At 39.9% G+C, this 21600-nt stretch overlaps 1 protein-coding gene across 3 annotated transcripts; it reads left to right on the top strand.

The window, feature by feature from the left end:
* The first annotated feature begins 14011 nt into the window (after positions 1–14011).
* Positions 14012–19538, top strand: LOC109243173 (mitochondrial substrate carrier family protein E). 3 transcript variants are annotated; one of them, XM_019410083.1, is made up of 9 exons: positions 14012–14219; positions 14484–14602; positions 15184–15241; positions 15321–15470; positions 15577–15787; positions 16158–16203; positions 18384–18504; positions 18583–18655; positions 19014–19538. In XM_019410083.1, the coding sequence occupies exons 1-9, from the start codon at positions 14135–14137 to the stop codon at positions 19246–19248; spliced, it is 1098 nt and encodes a 365-aa protein (XP_019265628.1). In that variant the 5' UTR covers positions 14012–14134; the 3' UTR covers positions 19249–19538. The 3 variants fall into 3 exon arrangements, with proteins under 3 accessions (XP_019265628.1, XP_019265631.1, XP_019265629.1); XM_019410086.1 differs by having other exon boundaries at positions 14013–14219; positions 14484–14554; XM_019410084.1 differs by having other exon boundaries at positions 14013–14219; positions 14484–14599.
* Positions 19539–21600: the final 2062 nt, after the last annotated feature.

Here is a 21600-nt window from a genome sequence, read left to right as displayed (position 1 = left end):
GACCATTTCTTCAGAATGATTGGTCTATTGTTTATCGTGTACGGCCCTCCATATAACAATTCCTTGAAATCTTCTTCCACTGTAAACTTTGTTATGTAATATCCCCTGTCATGCCAGAATAGCTCAGAACATGTCGTAGACCAATTTTGATTTATGTATCGCTTCATGTGATTATACCAGGTAATTTCCCCAATTACCGCAACAATCAATGAATGTTTCCATTTTTCAGCTTCCCTTGCTGTCTCCTTAGGATCTAGTTGAATAACTACACTTCCGTCAACAATCGTCGGTGGAATGTAAGACAAAGCAATGCCATTAGAAGCCATTCTATTCCTAGCGAACAAATTTGCCCATACCGGGGCTTCTGCATCTTTGTTTGGCTCCGATCTCTGAGAATTTTCACTTGCAAATACAGTTGTTTGAATTTTTTCTATGATCGTTACATTCGAAGATGAAGGCATGCAATCATTCAACATTTTACTCTTCCCATTATCAATCTTTGTTGTTCTAACTTCCTCAGTTACTTCTATGTAATTATTCAAAGTAGAATTGTTACCATTCATTTCCGCCATTGATGCTTCCGCCGGTGTTGTTGGTTGCGATTTCTGAGAAATTACAGATGTTGATGGAGATGAATTTGACGATAGTGAGCTTCCTAGTGCTAGAATTTGTGTTTTCCTTGGTCTTCCTGGTCCATTCCCTTTGCCTCTCGCCATTGATAGCCACTTTCCCCGCCAAACGTAGCCACCGCTTGGTGGAGATCGTCAATGGAGAAGAATGCGGTTATAAATATTAGATTCATTCTAAAAGAAATTGTTGTTTTAATTATTATTTTAATATTTAGGTTTTAAAATCAAATAAAAATCTTTTACTGAATTCTTTTCTTATTTTATCAATACAGAGAATTTTAATACTTAAGTCTTTAGAAAAAATTAAGATTTTACCTTAAAAAATAAGAGAATTTAAATACTAATCTCATTGTAGAATCTCATTTTTTTGGCCCCAATTTATTGATCTTAAGAAGTGAATTATCTTTTTCTTTATTTTTTTTTGTTTTCCGTTTAAGGGGATAATTAATTTTCAGTATAATGCTACGACATAGGAGGCATAATTTTATTTAAAAATAATAGTCAAAGCTTCGAAAGCCTAAAATTGAGCTTGAAATTGAGTGTCCAATCACTCTATGTCTGTAATTTCATATATAAAGAGGAAGATTAAAAACTCATCGATCTCCTTACCGCTCCGTGGGGGTCTTCATTCACTCTTCTCTTTCTTTCTCTACTTCTAGAAAAATTACATGTCGTTTCATAATGTATCGTATTTTATTATATTGTATTGTACTGTATTGTTTAATGAATATAATCTTTGGATAGATTGTATCGTTTGTCATCGTTTCATGATGTCACGCACCAAAAATACAAAGAATAAATTTGTAACATTACTAAGAAAAAATAAGATACGGAGTAGAATTATTATATTAAAAAGTAGGGTAAAGTAAAGAAATATGATTATTTAATAATAAAGAAGGGAAAAATAAGAGAAAAAATAAGGTAACTACGCCACCACACCAAATCTGTTGTTATATAAAGTGGTATACTTGTATAGGGTAAAATATGTTATATTAAATGATCGCATAAGGAAGTGACACGTGGAGCCGAAGGCAGAGGATAGCTGAAACCGAAGGCAACTATTCCGTCTGTTACCGGAAAGGATGATACCCACAAAGATGAAATAAATGCATGCAACTCGGTAGCATTTAATGAAGAATATTCTACAGCATTTAGTACATGCCCGTTACAAAGAATATGGCATTCATGCCCGCCATTACACATTCTTCAATGGCCCTCACAATTGACATTAAAGAAGGGCTTGATCCTATGACCTTGTTCCCTAGGTGCAGCTATAAATAGTGAGCTCTATTATCATTGTAGAGGACACGAATTTTCTGCCAAACATACGCTATACTCTATTCAAAGCTTAATATAACTTTAGCTTCTTGCTTTTTGATTTCATTGTTGTTGTGCCCGGAAGCCTTGCTCCCGGAACTGTTATTTCTGCTACGTCTCCATCTCAAGGCTAAGTATTGAATATCTATATAATTCATCAATTATTTCAGGATAAAATTAATTCACTTGTCTAGAAACAACGTATAAATTCAACTATACCGTTTTACGGATAAATAATTTGGCACCCACCGTGGGGCCTAGACAGTTGTGTAATTAAGTTGGTCTTGCCTCTTTTATTAACATGTTTTGATTATTTGTTCTAAGCAAAAAATTACAGAAAATGGCAGATAATGGTGTTAACAACACGCACAATCTTGAGGCCCAAGAAAATCAGCCTCAGCACGAGAATTCAATCAGTGATACCTGCAGTGAGGGGAACGATGCCACACCGGTCCACGGCAGGCGGTATCCGCGACACGTTCGGGAGGCGACTCATGATCATGCTGAAGAGGAGCATGTCGTTGAAGCGGTAAGGGTCCTGTAGGAGCAATAAAAGGTCATTTTAGGTCATCTCACACGACAGGATAAGGTTATAACATAACTAAAACAGGCATTATCGGGTGCTTCCAATAACGCGAATGGACGAGGTCCAGTTCCTCCCGGTGCTCCTGCAAATCAAAAAACGCAGAGGGTCGACAACAACACCCCGAAAGGTGAGGTCAGCTTCGATGGGGCCAAGGGGAGCGGATCCAATCACAACAACGAGAGCGATCCCTTCAAAAGCGAACTCCTACGATTTATGAGGGAAGTGAATGCCCGCATGGACCAAATCCCGGGTGCACCACCAGTGCTGAAAGGACCGGACTCAAAGAAGTACACTCAATTACCGCAAAAATCGAGCACGGCACCAAAATTGATCCCGAAGCGATTTAAAATGCCCGACATGCCAAAATATGATGGGACTTTGGACCCTCAGGAGCATATTACCACCTATACAACGGCGGTAAAGGGGAACGATTTAGCTCCCCACGAGATCGAATCAATTTTGCTAAAGAAATACGGAGAGACTCTCATGAGGGAGCCTTGACGTGGTATTCGATGTTGCCTGAGCATTCCATAGATTTTTTTGAGATGCTCGCGGATTCTTTCATTAAGGCCCATGCCGGGGCTAGAAAGGTGCACGAACTGCACAAGGAGAGTCCGAGTTGCTGTGGGAATTCGTAACCCGGTTCTAGAAAGAAAAATATTGCTCCCGGCTGTTCTGGATGAATAGACGGCTAAAGCATTCACTAAGGGTTTGAATCCAAGAAGTTCTGGAGCTTTCCGAAAATTGAAGGAAAGCTTGTTCGAGTTCCAAGTGACAACTTGGGCGGATATTCACAACCGGTACGAGTCAAAGAAAGGATTGATGATGATCAGCTCGGCTTCCCAACGTCAGTTAAAGGTCATGAGAAGAATAAAGAGAAATCAAAAGACAATTTTGACACAGATAGACGATCTTCGGAAGCTGATTTTTTCCCTATGAACGGGCCGAAAGACGCGGCAGAGGTTTCCGGTCGGTAGACAGGTTCGTTACTGGTAGAAGAACTAATCGCGACCGAAATACAGATCATTACAAGACAAGGAAACGACAGGTTCTAGAGATCCTTCCTACCCCAAACTATCAAAATACAACTTCAACGTCAGTGTAGTAATGTTGGTATCGGCTATGAGGAACATTAAAGAAGCACGATTCCCAAAGCCGATAAGGTTTGATCCCAGCGAGAGAAACCCTAATTTATGGTGCGAATACCATAGTACGAACGGCCATCGGACTGGGGATTGTTGGCATCTGCATGAAGAGGTGGCGACACTACTGAAAAAATGGCCATCTCAGGGAATTCTTAAGTGACTGGGCCAAAAAAAACTACGGCTGTAACCATGATAACACGGAGCCCTCAAAAACAGGAAAAGACCCATCGCGCCAGACGATCAACATGATTTTATGGGGGAACGAGATTAACGAGGTTACCTTCTCGGCAACAAAAAAGACGAAGGTATCAGTAACCCATAACTAGAGGCTCCGGGAGGTCGCTGAAGCCTGAAGACGATATCACTTTCACGGAGGAAGATGCAGACGGATTGTTGCTACCGCACAATGACGCATTAGTAATTTCTTTAAATGTATTAGATTTTATAATCAAACGTGTTCTGTGGATCCAGGGAGTTTTGGGACTTATTGGAAGCATCATTCCGGCCACAAAACTCCTCGCCGGGTTCAACCTCGCAAACATGACAACCCGAGGAGAGATCCTGCTGCCCACAAATGCTGAAGGGGTGATGAAGACGACCCTTTTCGAGGTTGTGGATGGTGATATGGGCTACAACATTATCGTGAGAAGACCGTGGTTGCACGAGATGAAAGTTGTACCATTAACATATCATCAGTTGCTGAAATTCCCAACTTCCGAGGGGATTAAACAGATTAAAGGCAATCAACCAGCGGCAAGGGAGATGAATGCGATTTCGATCTCCAATAGAAAAGGGAAGAAGCATGCGGCATAGCAATAACAGGAACCGACGCCTGCTCCTGAATCAAGTAATGTCAACTAGGGGGAAGAGGCGTCGGAATCTTATTAGGTGCCAAGATATTTCCAGGTACCAGAAGAGACGGAGGCAACGAAGTCCACAACGGAAGAGCTTGAGCAAGTCGCATTGTTTGAAAAGTTCTTGGAGAGGAAATTCCACTTAGGGACAGGACTGCACCCTGAGCTAAGGTCTGGATTATTGAATTTCTTAAATTAATGCTGATTTTTTTTGCGTGGTCGCACGCGGATATGACAGGTATCCCGACGGAAGTGGTCGTACACAAGCTAAGCTTGGATCCCAGTATCCCTCTGGTAAGACAAAAGAAACGTCCTATTGCCCAGGCCAGAAATAAATTCATCAAAGAAGGGGTAACTCGCCTACTTGATATCAGTTCGATTTGAGAGGTAAAGTATCCGGACTGGCTAGCTAACGTAGTAGTAGTTCATACGAAGAACAATAAATTTTGCATGTGCATAGACTATAAGGACTTGAATAAGGCATGCCAAAGGACTCGTTCCCACTGCGAAACATCGATCAAATGATTGATGCATCGGCCGGGCACGAGTTAATGAGTTTCCTCGATGCTTATTCCGGGTACAACCAAATTAAGATTAACCCGGACGATTAGGAAAAACTTCGTTCATAACGAATTTAGGCACATATTGCTATAATGTGATGCCCTTCGGGCTAAAGAACGCTGGAGCCACTTATCAGCGGCTCGTAAACAAGATGTTTGAAAAACAGATAGGGAAAACCATGGAACTTTATATAGATGATATGCTTGTTAATTTTTTGAATGCAAGTGATCATCTTAAGCACTTGAAAGAAACTTTTGACATCCTAAGGAAGCATAACCTGAAGCTTAACTCCGAGAAGTGCGCGTTCAGGGTCAGCTTCAGCAAGTTCCTAGGATTTTTGGTGTCACAAAGGGGGATTGAGGTAAACCCCGATAAAATCAAAGCCATCAAAAAGATCAAGGACCAGCTATCAAGCGTAGAAGAGGTTCAAAGGCTCACAGGGAGATTGGCCGCTTTGAGCAGGTTCATTTCCCGGTCATCAGAGAAATGCCACTGTTTCTTCGAGCTACTCAAAAAGAAGAATAACTTCGAATGGACCCTAGAATGCCAGCAAGCTTTTAGGGATTTGAAAAGGTACTTGTCAAGCCCTCTGTTACTATCAAAGCCGGAGGAAGGTGAAAAATTATTAATCTACCTAGCACTCTCGGAGGTAGCGGTAAGCGTCATTTTTGTCTGTGAGGATAAAGGTACGCAATCTTCCATTTATTACATTAGTAAAATTTTAACGGGATCAGAAACTCGCTACCCGCATTTGGAGAAGCTGGCCTTAGCTCTCATAGTCGCCGCTCAGAAGCTAATGCCTTACTTCTAATATTACCCAATAGCTGTGGTGACCACCTTTCCCCTGCGGAATATCCTTCATAAACCCGATTTTTTTTGGTAGGTTGGCCAAATGGGCTGTCAAAATGAGTGAATTTTGACATAGAATATAAACCTAGGACTGCGATTAAGTCGCAATTTTGGCCGACTTTATGGCTGATTTTAGTCTGGGATCGCTACCTCTAGCAACCAAAGAAGCAGTGCCGGTGTCAGAATCGACATGGGAGTTTGGACCCTATTTATGGACGGACCTTTCAACATAAAGGGGTCTGGCTTGGCATAGTATTAACCACGCCTTTGGGAGAAACCCTAAGGCAGGCCATAAGAATGGTCCCTTTGACTAACAACGAAGTAGAGTAAGAAGCTTTGATTTCAGAAATCGAATTGGCCCGGGGACTAGATTCCAAGGACATAAAAATCAAATACGACTCCTAGCTAGTGGTAAATCAGGTCTACGGGATCTTCAAATGCGACTCCCAAGGAGAAGCACATGCAACAATACGTAGTGAAGGTTCAGGCTCTGCTTGCTCGATTTCGGGAGTGGTCAATTACGCACATACCGAGGGAAGAAAACTCGAAAGTAGACGCATTAGCTAACCTTGGATCATCAACGGAAATGAAGGGATCAGATTCTGGTACGGTAGTACAGCTCATGCACTCAGTTTTGGATGCAGATAGCTACTATGAGGTAAATACGGCTAATTTGGTATGGGACTAGAGGAATGAGATCATTGATTATCTCGAGCACGGGAAGTTTCATAAGAGCCCAAGGCATCCCGGGCGTTGCGTGCTAAAGCAGCGTGATATAGCTTCAAAGAAGGCCAATCGTATAGGAAATCCTTTCAAGGCCCGCTGGCCCGATGCTTAGGAGCCTCCGAAGCTAATTATGTTATGCGAGAAGTCCACGAAGGGATATATAGAAATCATTCGGGTGCAGATTCCCTAGTACTAAATTTGGTAAGGGCAGGATACTACTGGCTCCGAATGGAATAAGACGCCAAAACTTTTGTTCAAAAAATGCGATAAGTGTCAATGCTATGCACTATTGGTACATCAACCAGTCGAACCATTGCATTCAATTTTTTCCCCGTTCATGAGGTGGGGGATGAATATCGTCGGACCACTGCAGCCGACCCCTGGTAAGGTAAGGTTTCTTTTAATTTTAACTGATTATTTTCCTAAGTGGGTTGAAGCAGGTCCTTATCAGAAGATCGGCGAACGTGAAGTGGTGGATTTCTAGTGGGAGAATATAATTTGTAGATTCGGAATACCAAAAGAGATAGCTTGTGGCCATAATTTATAGGCGCAAAGGTCATAAAGTTCTTCGAAGATTTGAAAATCAAAAGGATCTTAACTTCTCCCTATCATCCGAGCACAAATGGTCAAGCAGAGTCAACAAACAAAGTAATTATACAAAATCTGAAAAAGAGATGGAAGCAGCTAAGGATAAATTGCCCGAGGAACTGGCTGGAGTACTATGGGCGTACTGAACAACGGACAAATCGAGCAAATGAGAGACTCCCTTCTCCCTTGTGTACGGTGCGGGAGCCTTGATCCCAGTGGAAGTAGGGGAGTCTACCTTGAGATACTTCCAGGCAAATGAAGACGCAAATAACAAAGTAATGTTAGTCAATCTGGAGTTGATCGATGAGCGTAGGGACTTGGTGCATATAAGGATGGCAGCTAAAAAGTAGAGAATAAAAAGATATTATAATCAAAGATCCAACCTCCGTTATTTCAAGATGGGAGACTTGGTTCTAAGGAAAGTAACTTAAAACACCCAAGAACTCAACGCAGGGAAGCTAGGTCCAACATGGGAAGGCCCCTACCGGGTTTCAGCTATCACCGAAAAAGGTTCAAACGAGTTGGAGAATCAAGATGGATAAAAGTTTCCAAGCAACTGGAATGTGACACACCTCAAGAGATATTATTGTACATCATCAACTGGAATGTGACACACCTCAAGAGATATTATTGTACATCACCTGTACTGAAAGTATGTGCTGCACTCTTTTCCTTCGTCCAGTTTTGTCCCAATTGAGTTTTTCTAGCAAGGTTTATAACGAGGTAGCTATGGAAAACATATTACAAAGAAAAGTTTCAACAACATCAATAAGACCTTCTAATAACAAGGCACACAAGCAAAAAACCACGTGGACGGTTAGATAATCTTTTGCTCTGTAGCAAAGTTCCTACTGGGAAGTTAAGTTTGCTATCAAACAAAGGTCACCCGACCGTTCACAAGTGTAAGCCACTAGGGGATTGTTGGATAGTCTTTGGCTCGATAGCATAAATTCCTAAAGGGAAGTGAAGTTTGTTACCAAACTGAAGATTATATACCGATTCACTAGTAGAATCCTCGAAGGTGCAAAACTTCCAGTGTTTAAATTCGCATTATTCGCATTCGAACACTGGGGAGGAATGATACAAGGATAAGGCAACAATGACTGCCACATCGACCGGAATACAAAAACTGGGAACATAGTTGTGTAATCGGGACCGTAGAAACAAGTTGTACACGTTGAAATGGCAATTTCTTTTTAGTATAACGAATGCTTGTGTAGTTTTGAAAGTGGAAGGAATAAAGTAAAGTCCTTTTATTTCTATCTTGTTTCTTGTATGAACGATGAATTGATTTTGTCATTTGAAAGTTAAACAAGTACTTCAAATTCTAGTGCCATAATGAACATGAAATGTCCTCTTCAAGAGCACCATAAACATAAGAGGGCCCTCTCTTATAATAACCCTTCACGATAAAGGGTTGATTTCGGAAGAACTTGTGCCCGAAATCCAATTGCTTCGGAGGAAAATACACCCAAAGCTTTGGATAGTCAGATGCAAACAGTAAAACTTGCGCGAAACATTTAAGCAAGAAAGAACACAAAGATTAAACTTGCATAAATGTTCAAACGAAAGAACGCAGAAAGACTCGTACAATGCTCGAGAAAAAGGTGTTTTTATTTACAATAAATATGCCAAAACGACACAAGTACAAAATTTGGGAAAAGAAATGAAAAGCTAAGCTACTGCATCTCCGGATCCCGGAAGAAGAGAAGCATTCGCGCCCCAGGAGAAGTGGGTAGATCTGCCGCCGACTCGATATCTTGACGTTCATCATTCTGGCCTTCAACATCTTCACCTTCCGGTTCCTCTTCAGTTCTCGAGGCCTAGCCAGAAGACCCCTTTTAGCAGCTGACTCCAGCTCACGGGCTTTAGCGATTTCGGCGTCAAAGTTGATGACACCCGCTTTAGCCTCTTCCAAGGTGTTTCTCCTCATGTTGTACATGACATATATTTTTTCAACAACAAGTGAAGCCGCTCGGCGCTTGAGTTCTTCTTTAAGTTGGTAAACCTCGGCAGAAAGATTTTCTCGTGCAGATCTAACGAACCAGAGGCTAACATCGAGATCACGAATATTAGAACTGAAAAGTCTGTTATGCTTAATGGTCCTCTTATACTTCTCTTCCAGTCGGGCATGTTTCACCCGACAGCAGCAAGCTCTTCAGTTTTGGAGTTCAAGGCTGTCTCCAAATTAGTCAATCTTTCAGCGGAGGCAGCCTCGCGATCGGATGCAGCAAGAACGACACTATGGACTTCAGCCCATATGGCCCTAGCCTCTTCAAATTGAACCCTCAGTGGGGCGATCTCTTGGGGTCTCTACTTCTTGCTAGCTTTGCTGCAAACGAGCCTCTAACACAACAACCTAAGTAGCTTTGGCTTCTAGTTCTGAGAGGCGAGCAATAGTTTGGTCCCGCTCGACCAAAAGTTGATCCCGCTAGGAGGTGAGTTCCTCCTTTTATCAAATCAATCTTTGGAGGCACTCGGAAGCAAGGAAATTGTCATGCGAAACAAGAAAGGCAAACTCAAAATACTACTAAATCAAAGATAGAAGAAATGATAAAGGAAATGAAGAGTATACCGCTGCGGCGTTGTGCATAACATTATTCAACAAGCATTCTCCCGAGAGAGCCTGTATCATTTTCCAATCTTTTTTTGAAGCCAAAGGCTTCAAATAGTTAGCAATTTCCACCGATCGGGACAACAGATCGCACCTGCTAGAAACCGAGAGAGTAATACTCCTAATCCTTTGGAGATCTACTAAGGAGGCATCGTATTTTTACCCCCAATTCCCATGAACTGGGGACTGGGGTAGAGGAACATCCTCTTCTAGGATGGATGTGGACGGTGGAGATGATGTAGTAGTTGTTGGTGGAAGAGTCGGTGAATAAGGGGATGAAGCTGATGGCGGTAAAGGATGAGAAGCGGCTGAGGCAAGCGTAGTGCTAGGTGTTTGTTTCTCGTTAACCGAAGACGGTAGGGACCCGGTACTCAGCCCCACAATACCGGGCGTAGCGACTGGGATCCGGAAACGGGAGTTGGCATTTTCCACCATCTCAAACTCCCCCAAGAGCGCCAAGGCATCATCCTCGGTTGGTGTAACTAACTCAACAGACTGAGCAGTCTGTTGAGCTGAGGAAGGCAGTCATCTTTTGTGTAGAGAAACCCCCTCCTCGTTGGATTCTCTATGGCCGGCCCGGGCGGAGGGCTCATCACCACGACTTCCGGAGACGACTCAGGGGCGGCGTTCTTCGCCCTTTTATTCATTCCTCCGGCCACGGAAGAACGCCTTCTTTTTGGTTGCTTGTTCTCCAGCCGGGGACTCAGAGAAGAAGCACTCGCACTAGAAGCAGGACCGAAGACGCCTATTCGAGTAAACACCTCCTGAAGCAGCCTCGCCGCATCAGCAGGGTCTATCAAAACGTCCTCCTCGGGGACGACAACCGAGCCTTGGTGTAGACCTGAATTCGGCAAAGAGAGAAAGGATTAATTAATTTCCTCACACAAAAAGTAGAGACGAGATAGTCTAAGTTACGATGATTTTTGGTCTTCCACCCATATTTAAGGGCCATTTCTTTCCACGTGCAGGTTTCGGGCATAGTGACGTCCAAGATTTTCTGAACCCACTGGTCCAAGCCTTAAACCCTAGGTGGTACCCGTCGAGTTGCCGAAACAGGCAAAAGAAGGAGGGTCAATAATGATATGAGATGATCTCTAATGAAATAAAGATTAAATAAGGAACTTATGAGTACGGTTCCATAATTCCAAGAAGGATGAAGTCGTTGCCAGAATGATATCATTTATGGCAATTGCAACGAACCGTTATCATCATCCATGCTAGATAGTAGAGCATGGTGGCCATTTTTGCTGAAATTTACCATTCCTCCGCGGAAGATCTTGGGGTAATAGAGGTTCATTACGTGAGCTAGGGATAACTCCTCTCTCGTTTCTTGGCACAGGCGTCGAAGACAAGCAATCGTCCTCCATACGGAAGGACTCACTTGTGCCAAACACACCTCGTAGCAGAGGCAGAACTCCACAATGACGGAGTCAAGCTCTCCACTCAGAGAAAACGCCCCCAAAGTGAAGGGATACGTATAGAAATACGTAAAACCCTTATTGGGTAAGGTTACCCGCTCCTCCAGATCAGGAGCGATAATGTCTAAATCCTGGTAGTGGCAATCTTACTTCACAGCGGGAATACTGGAAGGACGGATGGAAGAAGGGTATCTACCAACGGCCCATGTACGAGGGTTAGCGGAATAAAATTTCTCTTCGAAGTCTTTAGTTGTGACGAGACTTTTGGAGATGATGGTACTCACTATGAGAGGAGCAGCCTCATCGGCTTTGCCTTCGTTCTTTGAGGAACTAACGTTTTTAGAAAAAAAGCCATTCTATGTTTGAGAAGAAGGAAAAGCTTTTCTCTTATGAAGAAAATTAAAGAAAGGTTGAAGAACAGAGTACGACTTGAATGAAGAGAGTTTGCGAGAGTTTGAAGAATTATGAAGTGAGAATGAAGGAGGTTCATGCGTATAAGTAAAGGTTTAAGCGGCTAAATTTGTGGCCATAATTACCTCGATAACTGGCCAAAGTTATGCTGAATCACGGGATGACGCGTGTTTGGCGCATTAAATGCGGAGAGACGTGCGTCTAATCAACCGTCAGAAACTTTTCAGAGGGGTCAGTAAATTTTCCGCCGAAAAGAATGTTTCTACCAACTTTCCGGTGACACAAAGTTATGCCATCGAAAAGTAGGGGGACTATTTGTATAGGGTAAAATATGTTATATTAAATGTTCGCATAAGAGAGTGACATGTGGAGCCGAAGACAGAGGATAGCTGAAACTGAATGCAACTATTTCGTCTGTTACCGGAAAGAAAGATACTCATAAAGATGAAATAAATGCCTGCCACACGGTAGCATTTAATGAAGAATATTCTACATCATTTAGTACGCTGCCCGTTACAAAGAATATGACATTCATGCCCGTCGTTACACATTCTTCAATGGTCCTCATAATTGACATTTAGTAGGCGTTTGGACATAGGAAATGTAAAATTTCAAAAAAAAAGTGAAAAAACATTTCAAGTAAAAATGGTATTTGGAAATTAGAGTTGTGTTTGGATATGAATATAATTTTGGGTTGTTTTTAAAGTTTTGTGAGTGATATGGGTGAAAATTTTGAAAATAGCTTTTTGGAGTTTTTCAAATTTTCGACAAATTCCAAAATTCATCTTCAAGTGAAAATTGGAAATTTTATGGACAAACACTGATTTCAAAAAAATTGAAAATTTTTCGAAAAGAAGTGGAATTTTTTTTTATGTCCAAACGGGCTCTAAAGGAGGGCTTGATCCTAGGAACTTGTTTCCTAGGTGCAACTATAAATAGTGAGCTCTATTATCATTGTAAATGACACGAATTTTCTACCAAACATACGCTACACTCTATTCAAAGCTTAATATAACTTTATCTTCTTGCTTTTTGATTTCATTGATGTTGTGCTCGGAAGCCCTGCTCCCGGAACTGTTATTTCTGTTATTACACTGTATTTGTAAAATAAATTCTGGAAATATAAATGAATATAAACAGTAATGAATATAAACAGAAATGACATAAACCAATTCGAGCCCACTGAATTCACAGTGTTTCCTTAAGGAATTTAATCCCCTCCTAGTACCCAAGGTTATGGATTATTTCCTCCCAGGATAGAACGAATTACACACTGGTGTAGTGGTACTTCAAACCCCAGTGTTTCAGCGAACACAAAGTTCGGTAGCAAATCACACTTACTTTTTGCTTTGTTTTGATGCTAAAAGTATGCAGAAGAAGGAGAGGAAACTCAGAAAATTGTAGTTAAAATTCTGAGCAGAATAGTGTTGTATTTATAGCCAAAGTTGGGTCTCTTCAGAATGGCTGTTTATGCAAAACGCCCACAACATAAATGCCATTACATAAATGGCCATTTACTCAAAATAAAGAGGGAAAATTGAAGAGGGTAGTTACTTTTCTGTTACCAAAACAGAAAAACGGATTGGATTTAATATTAATATTTTGTTATTAAAACAAATATTTAATAATTAATATTTTACTATTAACAAATAAATTTGGTCCAAAAAGTTAATCAATCAATGACCAAATCCGAATCCGTAGCCGTAGCCGTAGCCGTAGCCGTAGCCGAAGCCGAAGCCGAAGCCGAAGCCGAAGCCGAGCCGAGCGAGCGACGACGACGACGGCGCGAGGCTTGCCTTCTTCTCAACTCTTTAAGAGCTAGAAGAAGAGCAATTGCTTATATACCCATAAAAAACCTCTTCCTCTTCTAATATGGGACAATGCCCATTTGCCAAGGGAGGGGGAACTTAAAATTTCACTCAAAAATTTCATTTCCCTCCATTTCCCATTCACCCTCTTTTAAGTATTTAATATATTAATTAAATACCTTAAAAACCCAACAATTTCTGCTATTACGTCTCCATCTCAAGGCTAAGTATTGCATATCTATATAATTTATCTATTGTTTCAGGATCAAATTAATTCACTTGTCTAGAAATCACTTATAAATTCAATTGTACTGTTTTACGGGTAAATAGTACTTTTCGTCGTTACGTAACGACGTTTAACGATACGATACAATAAAATTTAAATAACAATTATGTTTAAAGTAACATTACGGTAGAATACAATTGGTAAAAACTCAAACAAGCGGTTAAGGTTGGCAGTCAAATTGTTTCCACCAAAAAAAAAAAAAAAAAAAGTCCCGAGCACACTAGTCATTCCGTCATGCATCTGGAGAGAGCTGCGCGCTCATCTGACTTGCACGAAAAGTAACTTACATAAACCTCGAAAATCCCAAACCCCAAAACCCTAAGCTCAGTTTCTGAAATTGCCATGGCAGCCACCAAGTCACCTTCTGACGAGCCATCAAAAGCTTCACCAGCGCATATGAACTACTCAAATGACCATCATTTCTTTGGTAAACTACTTATACTATTTCTCATTGCAACTCCCCATTGCATTTTCTGACTCTGTGATCAATCAATAAACTATAATGCAAAGTCGAACACAAACTAACACGCAAATATATAGTAATAAAATTGTAGTTAGTAGTACTCAACATAGCGTAATTAATTGATTGATTGAGACAAATATTTTCGTTTGAAGTTTAATTTTGTGGTTGAATAATGGAAACTTTTGGGCTCGATTAGTTCAAACTGAAGTGTTTAATTGTTGTATCCAGTGTGGAGAGAGTTCGTATGGGGAGCTATTGCTGGAGCTTTTGGGGAAGGAATGATGCACCCGATTGATACTGTAAAGACCCGGATACAGAGCCAAGCCATTTTCAGTGGATGTCACGTAGTTATACAGTCAAACTTCTCTATAATATACTTTATAACTACATTTTACTACAACGGCCAAGTTTACTTTGCAACCGATTTTTCGTGTTATATTATATTATATGTTCTCTATAGCAGCATTTCATTATAGCAGCTGAAAAATGCCCGGACAAACAACGCAATTATAGAGAGGCTTGATTGTATAATGTTAAAAAATGTGCAATGTCCTTTTATATAATGTCCTGTGTGATCATCCATATGTGCTTCTCTTATTGTATAATTAGAGGAAGAGGCAGATTCAGTATTTTGAGTAAGTGGATGCAAAGTATCATTGCACCTGTTATTCATCTGTGGTAGTTGATCTTAAACTTAGTATGTTTTCCTTTTAAATTACTGCATTCAACTATGTAAGTATTGGTGGAGTTAAATATAGAGGGTACGCCAAACTTGGCACAAATATATGTCTTTAAAATTGTTCAACAATATAAGCAAGTCGATCGGACACCTCTGCACCTGCTGCTGCGACTCTGCATCCACATCAAATTTTGATTTGCATGAATGTATTAATTATGTTGTATAATAATTTCCTTGTGTTATTTTCAGAACCAGAAAAGCATACTGCAAATGGTACGAACTGTTTGGGTTACCAATGGATTAACTGGTATTTCATTTATCTTGGCGCTTAGCTTGAACCGATTTGTATGTGATTTTAAATAAAACACTGCCACTTTTGCTGCTAGGATTTTACAGAGGAGTAATGCCAGGGGTCACTGGTTCTCTTGCCACGGGTGCTACATATTTTGGCGTTATAGAGTCAACCAAGAAGTGGGTAGAAAAATCACACCCGAGCCTTAGTGGCCATTGGGCACATTTCATTGCCGGTGCTATTGGTAACCTTATCGTTCCTTCTCCTGATTCATACTCATTAGCTTCATTGGATATATTATGCTGCAATTTTAGAATTCTGAATTATTAGTTGTTCAATCTGCATTTCAGGAGATACACTTGGGTCTTTCGTGTATGTTCCATGTGAAGTGATAAAGCAGCGGATGCAGGTTCAAGGCACCAGTAAGTATTGGGCTTCTGTTGCCTTGAAGGATGGAAGCTGTGTTACACAGGGCCCAAACATGTATGGTTATTATTCAGGAATGTTTCAGGCTGGCTGCTCTATATGGAAAGAACAAGGTCCAAAGGGTTTATATGCAGGGTACAGCTTTTCATGTCATTCTTTGTTGGATAGTTAGCTGCATAAATTCTCTGTATCAAGTAGAAAGGCAATTTGTTCATGATCACATGTCTGTGTATACGTTAGCAGTACTCTGTGCTTCACATGAAGGTGCTGTCCCAAGCACATTAGTTTTTAATTATGAACAGGAAATATTAGGTGGGGAATTAGGAGCCTATGTGCATTGTGCACTGAATACCATCTCTGCTAGGTTGAGGCTATTCATTTAATTATGTTAAACTGTTTGACGTTGACATTTGTTTCTAATGTTTCTTCTGATGTATAATCCAGACTCCGCAATCAAAACTTAGCTGTTTTGGTTGCTAAACTTCCTTTGCCATTTCATTTGCAGATACTTCTCTACACTTGTCAGAGACGTGCCCTTTGCTGGTTTGATGGTATATCGGTCATGACTCAAATCTCATTTTCTTTCTTTCCTTTTGTTTGAAGATGGATTGTGTGCTTAGTCTAACTCTCCAATTTATTTTATTTACTAGTACTTGTTGATGTCAGACATTTAACTGCATCTTCTTGTGTCTGAAAATTTATAGAGAACTTTTGATTTTAAAATGTTTCACATCGAGTAAGGTTATAATGGTTGGGTGATGAGTTATAGAGAAGAAGAGAAGCAATGAAAATGAGGGTGCTGATGAGCATGACCATAGAGTAACCTAGGGTATCTAGTGGCTTGTGACTTCTCGTATGTATTGAAAAACATATGTCAGATGTTGTGTTACAATCAAGGATATAATGGTGTCAGTTTGGTATACTATGTGGAAGCTTAGCCTTTCTTTGTCTGGATTCAACTTGGTTCAATACTCACGGTCTTGTGCTTTATTGGGCTACTCCGAGCTTCTGAAATGACTTCTTGAAGTTGAAGCTATATGATCAAACAATCTTGAGCTTGGCTCAAACAGTAAACTTAAATACTTGAAGCTTGATTTAGCCAACCAAGTCCAAATTCAATCCAAGTGCAAATTCAATCCTGTAGAAGGATGCTCTATTTTCAGTACCTTCTTGGTACTGTTTAATAAAATCTTACGTTTTCATATTAAAAAAAAAGTGTCAGTCCAGGAAAAAAGATAAACCAGGGAAACCTATAGATCTTTTTTCTTATATAAATCTGACAGAGAAGAAACTTAATTTTGATAACAAAAAAATCTATTATATGGTTCAAGTAACAGTTGATTTAAAGAATGTTCAAGCTATAAAATGTTGGAAAACCATTTTGTTCCAATTAAGCTGACTGCGAAAAGAACAAAATTATTGCCTCATTAAAAACTGACTGAATCATTATGAAACCTCGGTTGTACAAAACAATCTTCTCTGCTTTTAATCATTATGAATCTTTAAATCAGATTGTTGCATATGTAATGCAAATACATGTGGCTTTAATGTGATGCTATAAAGAAGTATTCTGAAATGGATGGTTCTATGCTTAAAGGTGGTAGGGCTTCAAAATTCATAGGTTGGGAGGAGTAATAGTAGAATATAGGAGAAGTAAGAAAAGACGGAGATCTGGAGTAAGGGAACAGCTGACGGACAGAGGGTGAGAGATGGAAAGGATGGAAACAATAGCGAGACCTATGGTTTTGGAAATCCTATAGAGCAGAGATACATGTATGCATAAATCAACTTACAGAAGAGAACAATTAAGCCTGCTGAGCAGCGGAGCTTACAAGCCTGTTGAGCGAGATCTTTTGAGACGTGAAAGTACTGTTTGGGGTAGCTTGAGCTTTTCCGAGGATGAGCACAGTGAAGCTTCAAGCAAACTGAGCTTCTTTAGCTCGTAATCAAACTGGTCTAACTCGCAGCCCTACTTGAAATTTCTGCATATAGGTATCACTTCTTGTATACGATTGCATTAGCGAATAAACAACTCGAGTAGAAACTTATTTATTGAGACAGATCTCCATTAACTAGACCGAGATCAGCTATTCCAATCCTCTTAACTAAACTGAATATCTAGAAGCAATTACAAGACCCATAGTAGTCTCTGTACCTTTCAATTCTTTCCAGTCTATAATAGCAGCATTGGAAGTTTATGCGAAATACAAGATCCACCTGATGCTTGTTTTATTTTTGCCCTTTGTTTTTATTTAATGAATACACCTGAATTTGGAGATTGCGGAGAGAATCGGTTCGGTGAATTGGTAAAAAAGAAAAGAAAGAAGAAAAGATAACAGCAACTTCGTCACTGTAGTTCCTGAACTTGCAATTCACTTCCCTGCTCATTTGCTAACTGAAGATGCTACAATGTCCAGTCCATTAGGAATTATGCTCTGAGTAAGATTGTGTCAAGGAGTTCTGACTTGAATGCTCCACGTATTTTTCACTCTAGAGACAATTTCCATGGTTTGTAGTTAACATCATAACTGGATAAGAATCATGAATTTCTTCTACTTGTGTAGACAATCATTCCCCTACTACTGTTTCCTCCAAAAATGTAAAATTTGCCATTGATCTGTGATGCTTTGATGACACACTTTTCAATTCAAATCTAATGAAACTATTTTTTTTTTATATATTTCTGTTATATCAATTTATTTTTAACTTTATTAAATGTTCAAATTCATAGGTTACTTTCTATGAGGCTTTGAAAAGCATGACTGAGTATGGGAAGCAGAAGTGGTTTAGCAACTTTAGTCATCACTCAAATGGTTCTATTGAGGGCCTCCTTTTGGGAGGACTGGCGGGAGGTATGTACTACTTTCTCCTTGTTAAAGCTTTTTAATGGTGTATTTGGATATGCAATGACTTTTCCATCTCACTCACAGGTTTAAGTGCATATGTCACCACTCCCTTGGATGTTATCAAAACAAGATTACAAGTGCAAGGAACAACATTAAGGTGCTTATCTATCTATAACTTATCTTCTTTGTCGCAATGTTAACCCTTTCGCTAAAATTTAAGATCTTTTGGAAAAAACAACATCCAATGTAAGACTTTAGCTCTTTACTACTTGTAAAACTCCTGAGTTACATCCCTTACAAAATAAGAAAAAGCCTTTTTGGTTATTCAGACACCATCCTGAATTAGGAAAATTATATATTCTCTTACTTTGAACAGCTTTACTTATAAACAGGAGGCTAAACTTTTTGTTAATTATTTTTTGGTGCTTTGTAATAGCTCGTGCTATGTTGAAAGATATGATATCATCCATGATTTTTTCATATATCGAAGTTCTGCATTGTTAATGGGTTGCCAGGTATAGTGGCTGGCTGGACGCTGTTCAGAAGATTTGGATGACTGAAGGTGTTAGGGGGATGTTTAGAGGTAGCATTCCTCGAATAACTTGGTACATTCCAGCTTCTGCTCTTACATTCATGGTGGTTGAGTTTTTGAGGGAGCATTTTAATGAGGAGTTGGACAATGATAAACTGCAAGATGTTACTAGCTTGTCAGTGGAGACAACAAGTTCTTCTTTGCAAGAGGTGTCGTGAAGCATTATATTGCTTGTAAATTGCTATTGATATTGCACCATTTTTGAAATAGATGCTTCTGTACAAATGACCTGGAACCATCGATTTTTTTTTTAATAGTCCCTAGATCAAAGTGAAATATTCATTAGGCTTTAGTATTGTTCTTTTTCTCATTGTTCATACAGTTGTATCTACTCTGTAATCTGCCATACATTTAAAGTTTTCCCACTCTTCAGAAGCTACTTTGTAGCTTTATGCATAAAATCATTGTGGGATCATCTTCAAACGATGATGTCATCGCGGTTTATTCATCTTCATTTGATAAAGAAAATCGTGGACATACAACGCTTGACAGTATTTATTTATTTCTTAATCATCAAATGTTCAAATAAAACTAGCTGTTTCTTTTTCCGATCGGGTATCCTTTACAGTATATGTTACTTTACAGTATGATTAACATGTTAGTTGCAGTGACGGTATACACTTTTTTTTTTCTTTCTAATAATTAGTTGCATGTAATTAATCTTTTCATGCCACCATCTTCTTGACATTGTATACCTACATAAATGATGATGACCAAAGGTTAAAAAAAAAAAAAAAAAAAAAAAAACACGTTTCTCCAATTTTTTGAAAACTTCTCTACTTTTATATTTTGCAAAATCATCTAGAGTTATTCTTATTTATGTTTTTAGTTGTGCGAAATTATTTGAATTGATGATGGCATAGCCTAAGCGACAAACCTGTGAGGTTTAGCAAAGCCTATATCTATTTCAGAGTATTTTTTTGCACTACTTAAGTAAGCCTATATCAGAAAGGCATTACTACTTTTAGAATACTGATGCTACAATTGACTCAGATGAATTTTGTCATGCAAAGCTGGGAGACTTATATTTGTTTTTTGGAGCGGTTTGCTGGTGTAGATTTTGTTATTCCATGTTTCTCCACATTTAGTTGTGACTTGAAATAACTATCAACCACAAATTTTGCAAGCATACTTTCAAGCAACTACTGTCAGAAATATGGCAAGGACAGGCTCAAGCCACAATCTATACTAGTTAGCTTGACAACTGAGAATGAACAACCAAGTAGTTTAGTTCTTCAACTTTGGGTCGGACCAACTAGTTGAACACGCTTGGGAATACAAGTCAAAGGAAATGCTATGTGAAAATTTCTGCAGTAACCAGAACATGTATGTAGCAACATAACACCAAACAAAGGTCTTTAGAGTCGATTGATTAACTCACTAGGATTATTTGTAAGGTAATGTACCAGAAGTTGAGAAGGCTTGAGGTAGAGTAACTTGGTGTTTTACCAATTCTCAATGAACAGCACAAATAATAATGTAATGTAAGCCAAATGCTAAAAAAGATATTACCAGAATTTGACTCCACCCTTGTTATCAACTAGAAAAAACAACCAACCAAAGGACCATTAAGTTTTTTAAAAGGAAAATAAAAAACAAAACACCAACGACAACATGAAACGGATGCACCACCTACTCGAAAGAAAACCCTCAAGAAATTATGGGTGGAGCCACCCTGCCCCGCCCTCAATCCCCGCCCCGGAAGAAAGAACCACCACACAGCATCCACAGATTGTGTGATGGTTAACAGAAGATAAAGTAAAATTCCTCTAATGAGACAGAGAAGACAACTTGGAATGTAACAGGAGATCAAAGCCATATATGGCAGAGGCGGATTTATGTGGAGGGGGTGGAGTACATGCACCCATGTTCCCCTCCCTAAGCTATGTATATACAGTACAAAATTTTCAGTTAAAGTTGGCACGATTTTTCATTTAGACACCTAAACTAAAGGGTGTTTCTATTGAGCACTTATACTACCCGAAACTTATTCCAATTGAGCACTTCTTGCTGAGTTGGCACATAAAGTGAGTTTCACCTGATATAAGCGCGTAAAGACCCCAGAAAACAGATTTTTTCTTTTTTCTTTTTTATTTCCTTCTTCTTCTCCCTCATAAACAAAATAGATTTGCCAGTTGTCTCTTCACTGCTGGAATTCGGCGAGAAAAACCGGCGGCCTCATACTCTCCGAGAAAACCAACGAGCCCCCCTCTTCTTCTTCAACCCTAAGAAACCAGCTGCACCCCATCTCCAACCGCCGCCGCAACAAACCAGGCTGCTCTAAGAGATTTCCGACCACCACGCTGTCGCTGGACTTCATCGCCGGCGGCGACCCATCTCCAAGACCATAGCTGCCAGAACTCCAATCCAGCCGCCTCTTCATCTTGCTCAGGTCAGCGGAGGCCGGAGAGAAGCAGCCGCACCCCCTTCTTTCTCTCCACCATTGATTAAAACTGAAATGAAGAAGGCTGAAATTGTTGAAATTTTGTTGCACTGATTTGGGTATCAAG

The sequence above is a fragment of the Nicotiana attenuata genome, unplaced genomic scaffold (genome assembly GCF_001879085.1).
Source record: "Nicotiana attenuata strain UT unplaced genomic scaffold, NIATTr2, whole genome shotgun sequence".
NCBI lineage: Eukaryota > Viridiplantae > Streptophyta > Magnoliopsida > Solanales > Solanaceae > Nicotiana > Nicotiana attenuata.
Note: the sequence above shows the minus strand (reverse complement) of the source record. Positions and strands in the feature narration are given on the sequence as shown.

What these genes read in the sequence shown, in the direction of transcription:
- LOC109243173 (XM_019410083.1), top strand. Translation starts at nt 14,135, where the DNA reads ATGGCAGCCACCAAGTCACCTTCTGACGAGCCATCAAAAGCTTCACCA. An exon ending in AAATGACCATCATTTCTTTG is followed by an intron (nt 14,220 to 14,483) that starts GTAAACTACTTA and finishes TGTTGTATCCAG; the next exon opens with TGTGGAGAGAGTTCGTATGG. An exon ending in GGTTACCAATGGATTAACTG is followed by an intron (nt 15,242 to 15,320) that starts GTATTTCATTTA and finishes TTTTGCTGCTAG; the next exon opens with GATTTTACAGAGGAGTAATG.